This window comes from Halictus rubicundus, chromosome 6 (assembly GCF_050948215.1).
Source record: "Halictus rubicundus isolate RS-2024b chromosome 6, iyHalRubi1_principal, whole genome shotgun sequence".
NCBI classification, from domain to species: domain Eukaryota; kingdom Metazoa; phylum Arthropoda; class Insecta; order Hymenoptera; family Halictidae; genus Halictus; species Halictus rubicundus.
The window spans coordinates 19,230,652-19,250,387 of NC_135154.1; the positions used below are offsets into that span (position 1 = coordinate 19,230,652).

At 41.6% G+C, this 19,736-nt stretch overlaps 1 protein-coding gene across 1 annotated transcript in view; it reads right to left on the reverse strand.

Moving 5' to 3' along the window:
• Window positions 1-2,611: 2,611 nt before the first annotated feature.
• LOC143354813 (pikachurin) overlaps window positions 2,612-19,736 on the reverse strand; it is a 294,755-nt gene continuing 277,630 nt past the window's right edge. Inside the window, exons 9-14 of the mRNA XM_076789159.1 lie at window positions 15,198-15,421; window positions 7,267-7,516; window positions 6,590-6,873; window positions 4,739-4,984; window positions 4,291-4,394; window positions 2,612-3,275 (exon numbers count right to left, since the gene is read on the reverse strand). Coding sequence (XP_076645274.1) covers window positions 3,127-3,275; window positions 4,291-4,394; window positions 4,739-4,984; window positions 6,590-6,873; window positions 7,267-7,516; window positions 15,198-15,421 — 1,257 coding nt within the window. The 3' untranslated portion in view covers window positions 2,612-3,126. The remainder of the gene's footprint in view (window positions 3,276-4,290; window positions 4,395-4,738; window positions 4,985-6,589; window positions 6,874-7,266; window positions 7,517-15,197; window positions 15,422-19,736) is intronic.

Consider the following 19,736-nt stretch of genomic DNA (forward strand, 5'->3'; position numbering starts at 1 on the left):
GGAGTCGGGGTTATGTGGGACTACCCCTGGGGAAAAATCCCCAAGAGGCTACCCACTAAAAAACCCACGCCCACCTAAGCTAAAGGGGAGGTGCCTGGATCACGCGAGTACTCAACAGAACACCTCCCAGCTATCATCATACCCCGGGAGAGGGGTTAACCTCCCCCACTGCCAACGCTACATGACCCCGGGCGGAGGGACCCGCCCGGTGTCCCCATCCCTGGAACCTTCGGATTGGGCTTCCCGAGCCCCAGCTCGGTCCACCCACAGCTCCCGGGGTCTTCGTGCCCCGCTCAGGACCGGTATCCCGAAGGAACCAGCCCCGGCCGAGGCAAGAAGACGCCGCCACCGGAAGAAACGGCCGTCGGAGGCGCGATCCGGCACGCCCCGACCCTTCCTTACCCCAAACCCCCCACGGATCCCCCTCCCCTATTGGGGAGGGACGGACCGACACCCGCCCCACACCGGGAAACTAACCCGGGGGGTGTCGGAATATCGCGGGGGGAGCCATGCTCCCCCCTGGGGGCCCGGGTCAGCTCGCACCCCGGGCCCCCAAATCCACCACCCCCATTGGCGGGGGCACAACAGGGCGCGGGGAGATTCCCCGCGCCGACAACACTCCGCCCCCACAAGGTACTGTGCCTGGAGAAAGTATCTTTCTCGAGTTGCCGCCGCAATGTTGGAACCGGCAGAACGTCTAGAAGAATTTGTAAGATTGAAAATTCACCATTTGTAAGATTGAAAATCAAATGTTTCTTCGTAGAACTTGCTCATGTTACGAAATTTAAATAAATTGTAATTAGAGAATGGCAATTCTCCAGCAATTTTAACTGATTCTGCTGATCTTAAATTTTCCAACAGAATATTATGCCACCATACATTGATCAATGTTCGATCCTTCACATTTGCATAGTACAAATGTCTGAACACTGCCTATCGTAATAAAATTAATACACCCGATTTTCCAAATATGGGTCTTATTGTCCGCCCTTATAAAAATTATTTACCAGCTGCAGAATTAATTACTAAATCAGCCTCGAAAATAACTGACCGTCATCGAAACGGATTTTTATCAATTCGCGTTGATTTTGCGTTAAACCGGGCACGCGATACGAGGAGGATTGTTATAGCGCTTGCATGCAGGGTCGGTCCGCGCTCGTTCGTGTTTACGAGAACCACTATGCTTCGTAATGTACTTCCACAATTGGCAGCGTGCGCTCCCCAAACGTTCCCGCTTAAGAAGCACGAACCGCACGTTCTAATGGTTAAATATCTGTATAAAGTAATTCGCGACTTAATACAGAGATATCCCCGCATATTTTCTTAACTTGGTAGGACTTTAGCGAGTAACTATAACATACAGGGAAATCACTGTACATGATTAGGTCAGGCTCAAAGCAAAATTCGAAAAAATTTTTAATCATCCTTTTCTTCCCTGATAAAATAACAAGTCATTTTACTTAGTTGTTGGCACGTATTAAGTTATTTTCCTCATTGTAAATTGTATACATTTGCGTTGTACCTCGGGTTGCAAATTAGCCCTCAGACAAGAACGAGATCGTAAGAACATGCGGTTCAGTGTAATTAAAAAAAAAATGATTCGACCGTTAAATCGACAGAACCGGCAATATCCAATTCGAAAGTAGAATTGCGAAGTCATTAGAGAAATTGAAGTAGACAATTAATTGGCAAGCGGCTAGGAGTAAGATTCAAGCCGGAAGGATTAAAGGAGAGAAAAATAGCCGGTCGGAATCAATCAGCGAAGTCAATACGTATACACGTCATATCGTAAGGAACAACGAAGAAGAGAATAAGCGGAGGATGAACGAACTGGGGGACGCACGACGAAGCGAAATGATGGATGAAGTGGTACACTTTAGTTTCTTCGCTTTGTCGAGAATGATTTGAACCGGCGCGAACCGAGTCGAAATGCGCTAATTCGAGAGTCTCGATTCGGATCGTGATCAAGAAGTGGAAAAAAAAAAAGAAAGGAAAATCAACCGAACACATCAGAAAAGCAATCGGCTATAGTCAATTTTGTATGGATGTTATTTTCTTGAAATCATATAAATGGAACACAGAATATCAAATGTGAATGGTAGTTAAATGTAGAAAGTACAATTATAATAAATATAAACGATTACATGTGAAGTCTAACGATGTTAAATGGCATATACGTCCCGGCGCGGATGTATTTCAGTCTGCCTCGAAAGGCCGCCTACTTCCTTTCGCCAGTGAAACACTGTTTCTCTTGCACAATTTTCACATTCGCGACGTGTTGTTGTTCATCGACCTCCGTGGTGATTCTACGAGCTTGTACACCTGTAAACCTGCACATCCGGAAAATCTGTCGATAAAAACATCAGTCGTGACTGACTTATGGACACGTTCCGTCACCGTAACAACTTCCGCCCGACACAACTTATTTGTTAGAAACGGGACGATCTGATTCCCGTTTTCGAAGAAAGTGTAAATAGACCGGTCGAACCGAAAAACAGGTGACACACGGGGGAATCTATGGTATATGTATATGATATTTTTGGGACATTAAGCAGAACATTTTTGTACTATAATACATTTATTCGGATTAATTCGGATTGAAATCGATACTCGATTTAATATTTAACGTCGCGCAGCGACGGATTATTATATTCACATTAAGATTTATTTACATTTAATATTTACAGTATAATAAATAGTCGACGAATTCTTAACTCGCGACGAGACTACTTGTATAATTGGCCGAAAAGTTTTTTTTGTCCCGATTTTTTCGTTTCTGCATCTGATTGTTTTCTTTTTTGTCTTGGTCGGGGTGTTTATTTTCTAATTATTCTTTCTCCTCCTCCCCTCACCCCTCGTTTTTCGTCTCGTCGGGAGTATTTGTTTTTCGTCGTGAATGGGATTATGTACAAAAGGGGCGATGACCTCTACATAAATCGCGCGCCGATGCGGCCAGGGGAGCGTTCAAGGAATCCTGAAATGTGCGAAGTGCACCTTGACCGCTGGTTCCTCGGACGTTCGCCCCGGCTCGGAATCGAGCTCGATTTGGTGTAATATATAAACATCTAACACGAACAGCAATAAATATGGGGATTAACATTTAATATAGGACACTACCGGTGTCCTCTACGGTATACAGGCGTGGGTGTTGGTCGCCTGGGCGGGTGAAGTCAGAGGAACAGAAAAGTCCGAATTTAGCACCAGATCGCTGATGCAGCCTACGATACCTTTTCTGTATCTGCGCCCTGTTGTCCTTACGATGTCGGGCGCGCCTCCTAGAATCGCCAAACAGTTACCCAGTTTCGCAATTTTCATGGCACCGAAACCAGCGTCCAATTTGGTAGGCACTGCGTCTCGATATGTGTCAAAATTTTTGGTTCGAAATGTCTCTCATAAAGAAAGACTGAAATAATAGAAAAATTGAGATATAGAAGTTCTAGAATAGAACCGTTTACAGAAATTATTTTAGTATTTTAGTTTATATAGTTTTTATGTATAGCTTTTAGGTAATGCACTCTAATTTTTCATGCTTGTTGTTGCCAACGTGGCGAAGTTTGTTCAGAAAGGATTAATTTAAAGTTGGAGTTAAAGACTTTAGGCTATTTACCGTGACGACCAAATTGTTTAACTAAATCTAGAACGTTCGATGGAGACCGATATAAAAAGGACGCGTCCGTGCCGCGGGGGAGAGATTCGCAAGAGAACCATTGAACGGCAAAGCCGAACGTTACGATACGATCCGATTAACGATTACGATAACGGTAACGATTGTGTATATTTTTTCGGCGCGCGAAGTATTTACGTGATTCTCTGTACTGTGATTGACATCGTGCTTATTTCTAATAAAAGTAGTTATTTAAACATACTGCTCTTACAATTCATCTGTTCATAAATCTCTTCGCTGAGAAGCAGGCACCCTTCACAATATTCTACAGCACGTCATTTTTTCATAGTTAATTTTATATTTGTTACGAAAGATATTTAGATGTTTCTATTTTTAATTTCTGTATCTTAATTTTTCTATATTTCAGTCTTTCCATATCTCTATTTTTTCTACATCTCAATTTTCCTATACTTTAATCTTTCTATATCTGAACTGTTCTACATCTCAATTGTTTATATTTCGATATTTCTATATAATCTTTTTCTCTTAATCCTTCTATATTTCAATCTTTCTGTCTGTAATCAAAAACGAATAAATATTCACCCCGAAGAATATGGGTGAACAAAAGTCCTAAAGAAGTATTAAACCAAATAGGTATTATCTAAATAATTCAAAGTTCCACTCACCAACGTAAAGTCCAGTGTCAGTGTTCAGTTGTCTGAGCTGTCCAGGCGATGAAGCTGAGACGCCAGTGCCGTTGTCAACGATCAGCGACGCCCACTGTTCGTTCCTGAAGAAACACAGCGCGAATTCAGAACACGAGAACTCGATTAACCCATTTGCATCATTAGCGCATGCATACGCTCAACTTTGTTGGTCACTATCATTATTCGTTAGCTAAAAAATAAAAATGGACGGTGTTGTTGGAGAAGAAAGTAGTAATTCTGATTACAGTAAAGAAGAAATTAGGCCACTGAAACGAAGACGAATTATTGAAATAACATTCGATAGTGATGATGGCCTTCTTTGCATATTTCCTTATGATGCAAATGGTTTAACAAAGATCTTAAGAGTGTAAATGTTTTTCCATTAGAGAGGTTTACTGATCGAAAGACTTGCGGTGTGAGGTTTTACCTGACTGCTCGTATACGATGCCACAGATCATCGTCTAGTCTCGTTAAATTATATCGTAGAACAGCCTCGCCGGAGCCGAGATTGTACGCCAAGGTCAGATAACCGCGATTCAAGCCGAGGGCTAGAAAATCGTCGTTATCGTCCATTTGTTTCCGCCGATCAGTCTGGCGACCGCTCCACAACAGCAAACCGCTACTGCTGCTCGCACGGAATCTCATATTGATGTCCACTCTGTAACTGATTATCCTGGAACAGACGGGTTTTGGTCCTTGTGTAATTGTCTGCGACAGATTGTCTCTTTTACTGTCCTTTTTGCATCATGTATTGTTTTATTCTGCCTTACAGCTAAGAATCTCTGCTAAGAAAAGCTTGATACACGAAAGAACAATCAAACAAGAGATTGTACAATCTCATATGCAAGTGGCATGACTCATTTATAATATAAATTTGTTCATTTTAGAACTGTAGAACTGTTTTTGAGGTACAAAGATCTCCTTTGGACAGAACGGAGAATTTTCTTTCCACACGTAGACTCTGTTCTTTGGGACAATGTTTTCAACATTTTACAGACAATTGCACTGAAGAAATTTTTATCTGCATGTTCTTTTGAAGTTCTTTATAAAACGTATAATTCCTGTCTCTTGGTTTGAAACTGTCACGGAAAGCTTGAGGGATCAAAGAAAATTATAAAATGTCACGTTCAGGTAGATTACTTCGTCTTTACTACCTTATCTTTTTTTCTTGCTGTAGAACGTTTTTAAGGGATGAAGTTTCGCTTTAAAAAGACCGAAGCATTTTCTTTCTGTATAACAGAGAGACTTTCGTTACTGTGTCATTTGTTTTAGCCGAGACTACTTTACAGTATTTCATTTCTCACGCAAACCAATTTGTAAGGGCTGAAATGATCCCTCAAAAACAGCGGGGAACGTTCCATTCTCTGAACGGAGCACATTCTGTTCATTTCATTTCAGCGGAAAACTTTTACCGGAAAATATTTTACGTCATCCTAAAAAGAATTTTATGACAGCTTTTATAAGTGATTCTTCTTTTAAAGCTCTGTATCAGATCTGCATAAAAATCACGCTTTTCAGTCTGAAACTAATAAGGAAATCTGGAGGGATCAAAGAAAATGAGACTCTGTGTGCTATTTAAAATTTATGTTCGGATAAATATATCTAGAGTACATTAAATAACATTTAGTAATAGACATTTATCTAACAACATTTATCGAAAAACTATATTACACGATTAACTTGGCCTTCTCGCTAATCGAATCAAATAAGAATTCTAATCATACGGGAATTATGTACAAGATTAATTACATATTAAAAGCGAGCAAGGCCATTTAAATTAACGGAACAAATAAATGAAAAGTGGTCTTCCACACGAAGATCACCTATTCTGGCCACGGTATATCTTCGCGTGGTGAAACTACCCTGTGAACAGACGAAAGACATTCAACACTGCAAGACAGTGCAGTACATAGTATGTTTTTTGAAACATTTATGAAACTGTCTAAAAATATTTCTCGAGAGAGAGCTGTGCTCTTGAAATAAATTCAAACCTTGTGGAGAGCAGAACAACACAAATTGACTTTTTAACAACTAATTGAAACGTTATCCATTTACATCAAGTCCGGCAACAAAATCAACGTTGACTTCAAAGAAAATCCTTAAGAAAAAATAAAGTTAAAAAAGAAAGATTTAAAATCGCGTGTCTCGCGGTCGAAAACGGAATATAAAAATGTGGCGCAGAGAAAAATAAAAAATGATTAGCGAAAACTGATTCGCAGTTTAAAATGTAGGAGGGATATTTCGGAGTTCGAGGTTCATGTATACGTGTGTATGATACCTTTTCATTGTGTCTGCATCGTTAAAATGCAGGTAGCTTTCGCTACCTGCGAAAGCCTGGACGGATCTGGTAATTTTAGATGCGGGATTGGCCATCCCGGCCGAGGGGTCTGATGTTTTCGTACGGTCGGGTGCCGGGCACGGGTGCTGCCCACCCGCTTGGCACCGACATGTGAAGCGGTCCCGGAGCGGACGACACTCCGCGTCGCCGCAAGGTCTCGCTTCACAAGCGTGTCCGCAGTTGGCGACGTTGGAGCCGCTAACTGCCTCGGCAAGGATTCCAATCTGTGTAGGGGGAAATTGACAATTTAGATTCACGGATTACACGTTCATCCTTGCGCCCGGAATCGCCGCGCCGCTGCGACAAAAGCGCCCTTTCACGCGGGATCTACGCTTTTCAAGCCGTCTCGCCTGGAAAACGGTTGATCTTTCACGCGGCTTTTTCGCTCGAATTTCGGGAAAAAGTTAGTGTTAACATTGACGCGTATTTCCAATGGAAAAAGATTCGTCGGTACAGTATCATTTTTTCCGAGGGAAAACGAACAAATCCATGCAATTTAATTTTGATTCGTCCGGGAATTAGCATAATTAAATTTATCGTTCCCGGGGTCGCCGCGCGAAAGCTCGCGCCGCCCAGCGTACGGGGATTTAATTTCATGAATTATGCGAGTTTCTCACCTCACGTCCATTTAGAATGAATTGTTGGACGCATCCAACAAATCCTGTGGTCGTTCGTATTTTAGGAGTGTATTCAACAGTGGACGGTGCGCCGCCCACGTAAAGGTCCAGGGATACGACCAGGTTCGTGAATGCGCCAGGTGCTAATATTTCTTCAGTTCCTTCGTGTTCCAAGTGTAAGGTAGCCATGCGTCCGGTTCTCGAAACCCGGACTTCTTGCCATTTGTCGAGTCGAACTCGACGCTGGCTTCTGCAACAACGATCGATAACGTCACCTATCGGATTGCACGAAACTTCCACGAAACAACCTTGCTTCGATCACTAATAACAAAACCCTCCTCTACATCTAGTCAGCAAAACCCCAAGACAATCGATAATCGCGTCCGTCGCTAATTGCGATTTCTGTTTCACATCTTTGGATAGCGAAATTCGCTTGGAGTACTGGAAATGCGAGGTTTTTGGAAATTTGTGAAATTGCACGTGTCTTTTAGAGATATTTAAAAGAAACATATTTATTCAGCAATTTCTCTCTATTAGTCTTCTTCAAACGACAGCAATCTTCTTCAAACTTTGATTTACGATTTTAAAGGAATAAATAGTGGCACCGAATGTTGTACACATAATTATTCCAACGTTCGATTTTCGGCAGCCCTTAAATTTGTTCGTGCATGCATGCTTTACCTATTTTACATATTTCTAACGAACGACCGCAATTTATATCGAAAATTTCAAGCACGCTAACTCTGAAAGCATTCGATCAACTTATATCGAATAATTTGCTTCATAAAATTGTCCAACTGTTTTTTATCGAGCTTCCGGGAGCAAAAGAATAGTTAGTCTGCCTCGAGGAATTTTCGCTTAAAACTACGGCAAAGATAAATATCGGAAGAAGAAAAATCGGAGGTAGAGAAAGAGAGAGAGAGAGGGGGGGGGGGGGTGAAAGTTCCCAACAAACTCTTTGAAAAATTAACGCGGAGCCACGATTAAAGTTCCGATACGAACATGCAAACGAGAATCCGCGGAAGCGCGAAACTTCGTTATGCCGAGCGGTGGCCGAAAGAAAATTCGAAATTTTCAGTAATAATAGACGGCGATATGTTTGGAGATCCGTTAACTTACTTTCCGAGGCGACTGTGTAAACACCGGTGGGGATACACAATGCACAAAGGAGGAGAGAACGCTGGGAAAACTCGTCCGGGGAAATGAAAAACAAAAACTGTAAACGGTGGAATATCAGAAAAAACGAAACCAAAGAACAAGAACTAGAGCGAGAGAGAGAGAGAGAGAGAGAGAGTGTGTGTGTGTGTGTGTGTTTTCAATGTTTATGTGGATAGATAAAGAAAGAGGAAACAGATATGAAATTAGGACAATCCAAAATGTGATAGTGAGGGACTTTGAAAATGGAAGGAAAAAGATCGTGGAAGCAACAACGTGTATATTATGGTTAGATTGCGGATTTCTATGCAAAAATAAAAACAGTCTCCGCCAATTTCCATTACTGGATTTTATGCATGTATGACAAACATTTTTTGGGTGCAATTTAAAATAAGAATATTGTGAAAATTTAGGAGCATCATTTTTAGAATCATTGAAGAAAAGAATTTTTTATTCGGCTCTTCTGTTTCGCAATTGCTGCAGAAAATTTTTGCTCTGCATGAAGAAAAAAATTCGAAAATTTTTTTTTTATTGTCAAGGCCTCCTTCACTTTTTTAAATGGCACATTGTATGTTTGACTTAACAGTATTATAGCCTGTATCTAGACGAATTCAACGACCTTGTATACCATGAACCTTGAAGGCAAAGAAATGAAAATTCCAACAAAAAAGACAATTTGCTTGAATGGGTGATATTAACTTGTGTGTATTATTAAGACTCGGGCTACAATATTGTTAAGTCAAAAATACAATGTGCCATTTAAAAAAAATTAAGGTGGCCTTGACAATGGTAAAGAAAAATTTGTAGAACTTCTTTTATTGTAATGTATAGCCAGTCGAAAATCAACTTTTGTTTAAATTATTTTCATTATCCCATAAATGCATACAATCCGCAGTTTAATTATGATGTACGTTGTATAATGTATGTTCTACGTGTTCGCAACCGCTCGTTGTCATGATTTCATAATGCAAAGATGTCCATTATTTTAAATGAAATCCATTTGAAAATTATTCCGTGTAATCCCAAAAACCTTGTCTATTCCATTTGGCGTAGAACATCTCAAAATTTCATTTCACTCATCCGAGTCGTTAAAGGCTAATCTTCTTGAGCCAGCAGTATACTAGCACATTTCTTTAAAGGAACACCTAGTCGAAAAGCTGTGTGTCAATAAAAAATGGAATCTTTCATAGATTTTTAGCGCACGGATTCTTCCTGAAAGAAAGAGAATTTCTTGTTCACTGTTGCAAGACAATCTTCGAGAACGAGGATTTGCATAGAGATTTATCGTCTCCGGCGATTTCATTCCTACAGCTTGAATCGGTTTTAAGGCGGGAAAACCCGAGAGCACGGCGAGAAGGAAAAGGGGAAAATGGTTCCTGCGGATCGTTGTCACGAATGTAAATACATCTCGTTTCACGGACCGTTTATTCGATGGGGAACGGTTGTATCTTTCCAGCGGTTGTCGTTCACGGTTTCAACCGCGGGGGGGGGGGGGGGGTGGGGTGGGGTGGTGGTGGTGGAAAACCATCAAGGTGGGAATCCACGAGCGTGGAGATGGAAACCCGTGGAAATTTTCGATATCTCGATCCTCGAGCCCGCGTAATCGTTCCTATTTCCCGATAATCGAGAAAACTGCCGGGGAATGAGAGGAGCCTCGCAACCGAGCGGATGTTGCCACAAATGACTGAGAGCCGGGGTGGCCGCGCACACCTAAAAGCGCGTCTTCGCTAACATAAGCGCGGCCCGGGTAAACGAAACTTTGCTCGTTAGGAAGCTGCGTTTAAAAACCACGTGTCTGTCCTGGCAACTTGCTTCTTGCTGCTCGACGCGCTTGCCGGGGGGGGGGGGGGTCACAATCTTACAGGGTGTGATATCCGGAATTTTTCATCATTTTTACCAACTGTGGGAAATTCGAAATCATTTTTGCACGTCGGTGAACACTTTTTGACACAATACACGCATACTTCAGCTATGCAGCCCCTAATCTCTCCTCAAACCAGCTGCAGGAAAACAAAAAAAATCAAAACAATTTCAATTAATAACTTAAGGAAAAATAAATTGTACAAAAATTGTTGGCACTTGAGTTAATTCAGGCCCCCAGACAGTGTTAGCCCAGGGTCCCAAAGTTAACGGTCCGCCGCTGCCGCAAACAATCTACGACCAACAAGAAGCACAAGCTAATCTTCTGCAGTATCGCAAAATTCGTTAAAAAATCGCGCGTTTCTCGGCCCCGGCGCGACGCGGCGATTCGAATAGCGAGTTTCGACGGAGCAAGAGATTTCGAGAGTTTACACATCCGGCGAGGAGTGAAAATAATGGCGCGCCTGGCCAGTCTTCTAACATGACGATTGCGAATGAAGTTTGCCGACGGATATTATTTCGCGGAGGTGGCGCGACCCCTGCTCTGAAGACCGTGTCGGATAAAAAGGAAGTTTATCGAAGAGCTTCATAAAACGGGCAAACATGCTTGCGAGCGAGCAAGCGCGCGCGCGCGCGTGTATACGTAAAACAGAAACGAGCCGGCGTTCAAGTTAAATGAACCGAGATTAATTAACGTGAAATATTTTTCCACAGGGAGGCCGCGCCCCACGTTCAGCTTCCGGGCGCAGGGCGCCAGTTATACCCAGGAATGCAATAATGGTCCATTGTTGCGAACGTTAATTTCATTACCGTCTGATCGATAACGACGTACTGCAACCCCCCCACCCCGGTGTTTGTTATATTCCCCTCTGCTTCACCCCGCCCCCGATCGAGGTTTTCTTTGTTCCGTTCTCATTGTTCGACGGGAAGGTCTCGTTAAACGGGAAATTATGTTATTAAGGAATTTTTAATGAGAAAAGAATAAATACAATTTTCACGAGGAAACCGCTCGTTCGTCGTGTAAATTCTGGCCCGTGTGTATTTTTGCGAAATCTACGGCTGAAAAATGGTTTTTGTATTTTCGATTCGCGAACGGTGAACGGAAGTTGAATTTTCGGTGGTTGAAGTTTGTTAATCTTCGTTTCTCAATTATTCCTGTTCAACGTCCTTATGCCCGACATTTTATGGCAATTACCATCCTACAGTTTTTCATTCTGTCACGCTTCGTTCCACGTTAACGGGAGTGCAGTTAACATTATTCTCAAGTACCATTCACTCGCCGCGTCGGCTCTTTGCTCTCGCAATTATAAATCCTCGTTGCTCCATTACGCCCCTGTATTTACATTAAAAATTTCTGACTCAACCGTAGGATTTCTGTCTCGACCATTCGAAAGAGTACGAGACCAACAAATAAGAGAATTCATCTGTTCACAATAATTCAAGGAAATGGATTAAACCATTCTTATTTTTCATAATTTTTCTGTGCAATTAATATGAATCACGAATCTCAACATTGAAATTAGAAAATACAATTATGCGTCTTGACATTCTCAAATTTTGTACAATATACTAACACTGTTTTTAGACTAAGTGGACAAAATAAAAATTGTAGTAGGAGCCACCTACAAATTTGTTTCTTTTTTAAAGTAATTCTAAATAATATGTTGATATTATAAAATTCTTTTAATCGTTTTAAAATTGCTACTATACATTTTAATAAAAAAAATCCGTCCTGTACCAGCTGTTCCGCAGAATTAAATAAGTAAACTTGTTGCTCGAAAAAGTAAAAATAAACTGAATTAAACCAGAATTGACCAGAATTAAACTCTGAAGCACGAGTGTTTCACATCTGCATGTTTCTGTCTTCGGTTTATCCCGATCGCCGGTTCGCAATTTCTAAAAATGTTTCTCTTAATCCCCGTGCCCGTTCCTTAATAGTTCCGCGCGTTTAACCGGTGTTCCATTTAATCCTGAATTATGTCAGTCTTAGTTTTTACTGAGATCTTTATTCCGGACACTTCAACGCTGTTCGAATAACGTCGTATTTCAACGGAACCGTTGCTGCAAAGCGCCGCGATGCCGCAGAACAACCGTCCGATCTTAATCCTACACTTTTTATCGTTACCCATGAATTCGCGTTACACGCTTATTAAACCCATTTAAGTATCAAAAATAAACGAAATGGTCGCCGCGGAAAATCCATGGAAGTCGTCCCTCTCTCTCTTGATCTCTAGATCATAGTTTCTCAACTTTAACGAATCCTCTCCGATTCGTCTTTTGGCTTAACGGTGGGCTTACTTGTCAAAAAACGCTTAAAATAGCTCAACTTTAAACACGCATAATTTCCGAACCAGTGAATTCCTAAAATTAAAACTTGGATTTTTGGCATTTTCTCGTCAAAATCTACAGGACTACATAAAAAAAGGTTAAAAATTTCTGAGTTTCTAAGGTGAAGTTTTAACCCCTCTTTTAGAACACGGAGTTAAAGAAGTGATCTTGAATGCAGCAAATTATAATCGCGTTCACTTATAATCGCGTGAATATGTGAGGGGATTGTTGCATCAAGAAGTTAGAGACAATAAAACAACAGGAAACTGATTTTTCAACATACTCAGGATTTTTCTAACAGTCTCGTTGTTCAATTTTGCACTTGATCGCAGGAAACCGAAACACGACAACGTGAGTCTCGTCAAATTATCAAGCAAACAAGAAGAAAACCGCGTCAGAATATTCTCAAAGGTTTCCCACGGCTGCAGCATGCATTTCCCTTGGGCAAAGGGTTAATCCTGGCGATCGAAAATGGGGAGAACAAATTGGAGGGAGCCGATCGGAACAGTAGGAGGGAGGGAGGGAGGGAGGGAGGGAGGGAGGGAGAGAGAGAGAGAGAGAGAGAGAGAGAGAGAGAGAGAGAGAGAGAGAGAGAGAGAGAGAGAGAGAGAGAGCTGGAGGAGAGAGCCACATCACATCTCGGCTCGAGGGAGACCCGTGCTCTTCTTCCTCGAGGACGCACCTACTGATTTTCCGTCATGAATATTCAAAGGCTTAATTCACGATGAGACCGATCGACGCCGATACATCGTTACCGGCGATCGCACGGATTAAACGATCGGGCCTGGTTCTTTCGACGCCCCGATCGTTAATCGATCGCACCCCGCATAAACTCGTTACAACGCGTAACAAGAGACGTAATCAACGGGATCACGTACCGCGCGTCGTGTCGCGTCGGCTCGGAACATTTTTCCGATATTGAACCGAACCTCACTGTGCACTGCCCGTTTTTTTCCGGTGAGCTACCCTAAAGTTTTTTTTTTTTAAATATTTGATTTTACTTTGTGGTCGAATCTCGTCTGTCCATTGTGAAAGTTTCATTCAATTTTTTATTTTCTTGAATAGCCCTCGCAAGAAGCCATTGGTTTCCTTTTGTTAGCACTACTCTCAGGTTTTTAAGAAAATTTTACTTTTACTTACTGTGGTTTATTATTATTTTGACAGCTTCAGTCGTCTTTCTATGGTTACTTCTTAATATACTTAATAAGTTGAAAATAATATTACAGTATTTTTAAATTCTTCTCAAGTCGTTACTGTTTTAATTTACACCTACTCATTTTTGTCGTAAATACACAAACTCCATTGATTAGTCATAAATATTCTAAAAAGTAAGCAGTTTCGATGTTCGATTGTACAATATCTCCTATCTTCTAACAAGTACTCACTTCACTAACCTTCTGCATTGTAAATTACCTAAACATAAGAAACACTCGCAACATTCTGCAACAGTCTCAGCCTAGAAGAACAAACGTTCACATTCATCCCCCAGTGTCCGTTTAAAAAAACCCCTGTCGAATAATAATCCCAGGAACGGGCTCAAAGGGTGAACCCATAGAAATCTTGATTCTCCCTCTTAAAAAGGGGACAAAGGGTGATTTCGGTTTCACGTACCCCGGCCGAACCCGACGGTGAACTTGATCAGACCCCCCTGAACTTTCAACGAATTAAAAAACATTTCCCCGTTTAATCAAGCGCAAACGAAGCAGGCATAATCCGACCGACCCACCCTTCCCTTTTCCACCTCAGTTGCCGTATGCGCGTTCCCAATAAAATTACAATATCCGTTCACGTCTCTTATCCGTTCGCCAGGGGCCGGCATGCAAACGAATCAAATAGAGGCTCCGGCTCGAAAGGATTAACGAGGAAATTGAAAGGAAGAGGGCAGGGAACACCTATACCCCTTGCGGGGATGGTTCTTGCTCGAGAATATTATGGCGGACTGTTTACAGTTTGATTCGCGAAATTTCGCGATCGCGGACCTAGGTGCGAAAAGTCCAGGTATCGAGATAAAAGTGACTAGAATCCGTGCAAATCAACACAACTTTTCAGCTTGTCCGATACTCGTGGAAATATAAAAACGAAAGAAGTGTCCGAGTTGGAGTCAAAATTCGACTCGAATGCAAAGAATGAAAATAACCCCACTACGATTTATTCTTTTTATTTCTTTGTCGTTCATCGTTCGTTTATAAAATAGAATTTTATTTCTATTTACAGACAATTAATGACATACATGTTTAGTAGAAGAAGAGACAAATTTTTATTTAGCTCATATTTTTTTTAATTTTGCATAAAGATCCACAGTCTGCCGATAAATGACCCTGAGAAAATGGCCATCTGCAAAGGCTTAAAATATACATGTCGAACTGGGATGTTAACCTGCTGTACGCCACTACAGTGACCTAGCACTGTACACCACTATAGTGGCTTTCGTGGAAAGCATCAGTTTCAACGGTATGAACCACTATAGTGGCTTTTGTGCCTTTGGCGACCAGGCGCGCCGTCCCTGGGAGACAGAGTTGCGGACGAGCGCGCCGTGCTTAAGAGTTTAGCAGTGTTTTGAGGCTAACATTTGAAGGAATTTGTCTTACCTTACACTGGCTGATCCGGTTCCCAGGTCAAAGGTAAAGAATAGGAATGATTTGTGCAGATATAGGGCGACGAAGTCGCCGGTGCCATCGTCATGATCGCCGTTATAGAGGATTACACCCTCCGGCGAAGTTGCTTTAAATACCATGGAAAATTCGAGGAAGTCGATGGATGTATCTCCCAAACCCGGGTAGGCGAGGTACGACGATCCATTGAACAATGGCACCTGTAACCAAAAGAATCCATTTACCAGATTTTCCGGAAGGTTCACCGTTGAGAGGCGATCCTGAAGAGCGAGCGCCAACTTTATGCTACTCGTCTCTTTGGCAGCGATAGCACTGTGTTGGCGGAAGTGCGATTAAATGGTTCCGAAAGTTTCGACTGTTCCTTTCGGGTCACGATACTTAATGTCACCGGTCAGTCAAAATTGTTTCATCCTTCAACTCCGTTGTTTTATGATTTTTTCATTTTTTTTTGCAACTGTGATGATTACATCTTTGATCGCGATTCAATCGAAAAATAAACCAGAATATCGACGTTCTCAAGAATATACAATTTCTATTGATCACGGTATATTAACATGGCCGCTGCAGATTGGAGGTCATCGAGATTGTTAAATGAAAACCATTTCGACGAAACGTTTCGTTTGTTCGCTGTTTCACATAAAAATTTAATCACGGAAAAAAGCCCGAGCGAACGTGTAACAGGCGAACGTGGGCAAATGTGTGTACTGTTTGGTTAATTAAAAGCGATAACAATGGCTTCGGGAAATGTCAGCTGCGTTATAAATACTTAATGTGTGCGTGTGTACAATTTTATGTTCATATTGCGAAATTTATGAAAACGTAACGAAATTGGTACTGATATTCGACAATAAAGCACTCCTTTCCATTTCATACTAAAATGTAAATTCTCACGAACTAAAAACAATTCAGACAGACAGTTCTCTGGAGAGATCAACAGCACAGATGAAAGTAAACTTTTCGTTTTCGAAAAACAAATAATTAGATTCTTCGGTGCCAGACACAAATTCGCCTCCCGCAAAATTTCCGAATATCAAGGATACCGAAAAAGCTGCAGCAAATTTCGTTTTAACTCTATCCCACCCTGCTTTTGTGATTCTAATAACGAATGCATGAACATCCGCGGTCCATTTACGAGAATTAAAAGCACGGGAGTCCCGGTACACGCATCTACTCCAAAATTCTGCTCGAATGGTCCGGCAACAAAATTTCCAACAAAACGCAATTTTCATGAAATACGATGTGATCTAGAAACCCGAGGCGAAACATTTAATCATGAGAGCATCAACACGTTTGCTATCAGCATTCATTTCAGCAATAGCTATTACAATATTTGATTAAATGCAGTGTATCTTCTTATAAAATATGACAAAAGATATTGTCACAGAAAATTGTAAACTTTCTGAATACCATGCTGCATATTAATGTTAATTATTAATATAATAATATATTGTAGTAATATATTATAGTAATATATATTATTATGGATATTATAATGGATTCGCCATTTTCATAGAATGAGATCCACTGATGACCAGAATGAAACCACCTGAAGTTTTTTCCAAGGTGTTTCACCAAAGGGGAAGTTGTCGGAGCCAATTGCCGGGCTCGTCGCTGTATAAATATCGTTATTCTCTGGTGTAATATTTCGAGGACGATCTGGGGACGTAGGATCGAGGCCCTCGATCACAGAGTCCGCGAGGGAACACCATAAATCGGGCGATATCTCAGCGGAGGAGTGAGAAAAATCGTCGGTGGCCTCCTCGAGCCGCGACGACATTATTCCCTCGGTTTCGCCGTTATATTTCCTCATTTTCCCTTTATTCCCCCCCCCTCCCCCGGTTATCTTGCGACGTCAATTTCCGAAAACGACATAGTTACAGGAAGGAAACCCACCCCGCCGGTAGATACACCGACAGTAAATTAAATCGGGCGTCTTCGCCGCGATCGGCCGCCATTGCGGCGCTCGCATAAATCCCATCGAACAGAAACGCCGCCGTGTCGAGAAGCTAAGACGAACGGGAACAAGTATAACACGGTTGCCGAGTGATAAAAATAAAAATTGTATCCCGTGTACTACATCGAGCCGGATAAACCGGAAATCCACCGCTGCCATTCGGGAATGATGAATATTCTTATGCGAGCGTCGAGTTTCTCCACGATTCCGCGAGTGTCTTGCGGTTTTCGCGAGTCCACCATAGATTTAGAGATCGAGGTTTCCTCTTTACAACGATCCCCCGAAACTTGATCAACTTGATTGCTTTCGCCGTCGATTTGTTAAGCTGTAATTGCAATTTCTATCGTCTGCGAAAAGATTAGAAAAATTGTGTAAGTAGAAGCTTCAAGTTTCACAACGAGCAAAAGTTTATTGTCGTACGATTTTTCTTTCGGAAATCATAATAGTTGAATTTTACGAAAATTAGAAATTTAATGTGTCAATGCTTTTCGGGGTACGTGGACAAGTGTTTATAATTAAAATTGAGCATGAAGAAATTACTCCCAGTAAATTAGCAGAAGAAACTCCGGAAGAATCGTGAAACAATTCTGGAGCACGCCGCAGACTACAAAGAAAGTTAGGGTACGAGTGCGGGAAATTTAAATGTCGGCTGTTCCGGAACGTGAAGTAGAAGGCAAAGGAGGGAAAAACCGTGGAGAAGAGTCGAGGAATATCAATTCTACGCGTACACCGGTTGCTATTGGAATTACTCTCCAAGTGTACCGGACGTAACATCGATCGGCAGGCGGATACGAATTTTATCGGATACACTTGCGCAAGCTCGTCTACGCGAGCTTCAATGCTCCGGGCGTCGTTATAATCGATAACATCGAGGATCCGAGCATAATCCGCCGTATATTTCGACGCATACGCGAAGAGGCGTCTGCGGATGAAAAGACAAGTTGATCGGTATTATACAGTGTGCCCCACGAACTCTGTCCACTTGACTATCTGGGTTATTTCAAACAATACGAGAAAATGTTACTTACAGAAGTTGTACGGTTTAAAAAGCTACATAATATCGGATAGATAATACTCTTGCAAGTGGAGGCGTAGAGAAGATATACAGTTCACCTTTGTTTTTTTAAGTAGAATTTCCAAGTTTTTATGCTCGATATTGATAGTTTGGCGTATTCTGAGTATAAAAGTACTAAAGTGTACTTCTCCTAAAACTTACTGTTGCTGAAATATTTGACTGTATTCATTCTATTATTCTATTGTTTTTAAACATTGGTGGGCTTTCGACGTCTCTCGGTGTCAGTCAGTTTCTCAGTTAGTGAACATAAGATAGTTAATATAAAATTTTCATTCGAAGAACAATTAGAGATGCTTCCAATTTATGGAGAAAGTAAGAGAAACGCAATTGCGGCTCGAAATTTGTACGGTGAAAGATATCGAAACAGCATATGCCCTTCACACAAGATTTTCGAAAGATTGTGTAAAAAATTCAAAGAAACTGGAAGTCACGCAATGGTAATGTTGTCGCAATGGTACATCATAATCCTCGTATCAGTGTACGTCAGAGCCAGCGCGAATCTGAAGTCAGCAAAAGTAGTGCATCACGAATTCTCACACGTCAGAAACATCATCCGAACCGCATTAGCCTTCACCAGAAATTGCATGACATGGATTATGTAAATCGTGTTAGATTTTGTGGATCCTCTAAGATGAAATTCAATAAAAATTAAATTTTGCCACGAATTTCTGAACAAAATTAACTTCCGATCCATCATTGAGACTGTATCGCATTTTTCGAATTGCGACATCAATCGAAGAAGTTCCCCAAAGAATTCCCGTGGCTCGCGGCGAGCATGAGCTCGCGGAAGCTGGAATTTCTTGGAAAATGTCACGGGGAACTGATCGATCATCGCCGTGTGGTAGAACGTGCTTTTTTTCTTTTTTTCCCCGTCAGTAGCCCGGAGAACTGCATTTCTCGGTGAACCGGAACTTCCTATAAACTCGGCCGACAAACAGCCGCGAAGGACCAGAGTTAACAAGTGTCACTTGAAACTCAAACTCGTTCTCGAACTCCGAGTACCCGTTCGCCTTCCCTTTAATTTTATATAATACATACTCCCGACGATTCAATCGAAAATTTTCTGAAAGCTTTATCGGTCGGTGACTTCGAAAGCCCGTTCCGCGTTCTTACGATCCCTCCCCCGCGACATAAAGGATCGAACGCAAAGTTTACGGATCCGCAAACGCTATTCGATTAATCAAATTTATTCCGCGAACGAGAAGAATATCATTGATCGATCGTATACGTTTTATTCGGAATAAACACGCGGAGAGGCGAAATCTTTCTTCAAAACACCCACGATTTCCCACGATCCGCGAGAAATTATTCTCACTTTAATTGCCGTCGAATTAGTTCCCATTTAGCCACCGTTTCGCGGACTAATTTCATATTGGCTGCTCTCTAGAAAAAACTCTCTGGGAAAGATGGATCCAAAAAGTGTTCGAACGCTGATGTAATTCTCGAAAAATAATCGATACTTAAATTGTGATAATTTCGTGGAAAA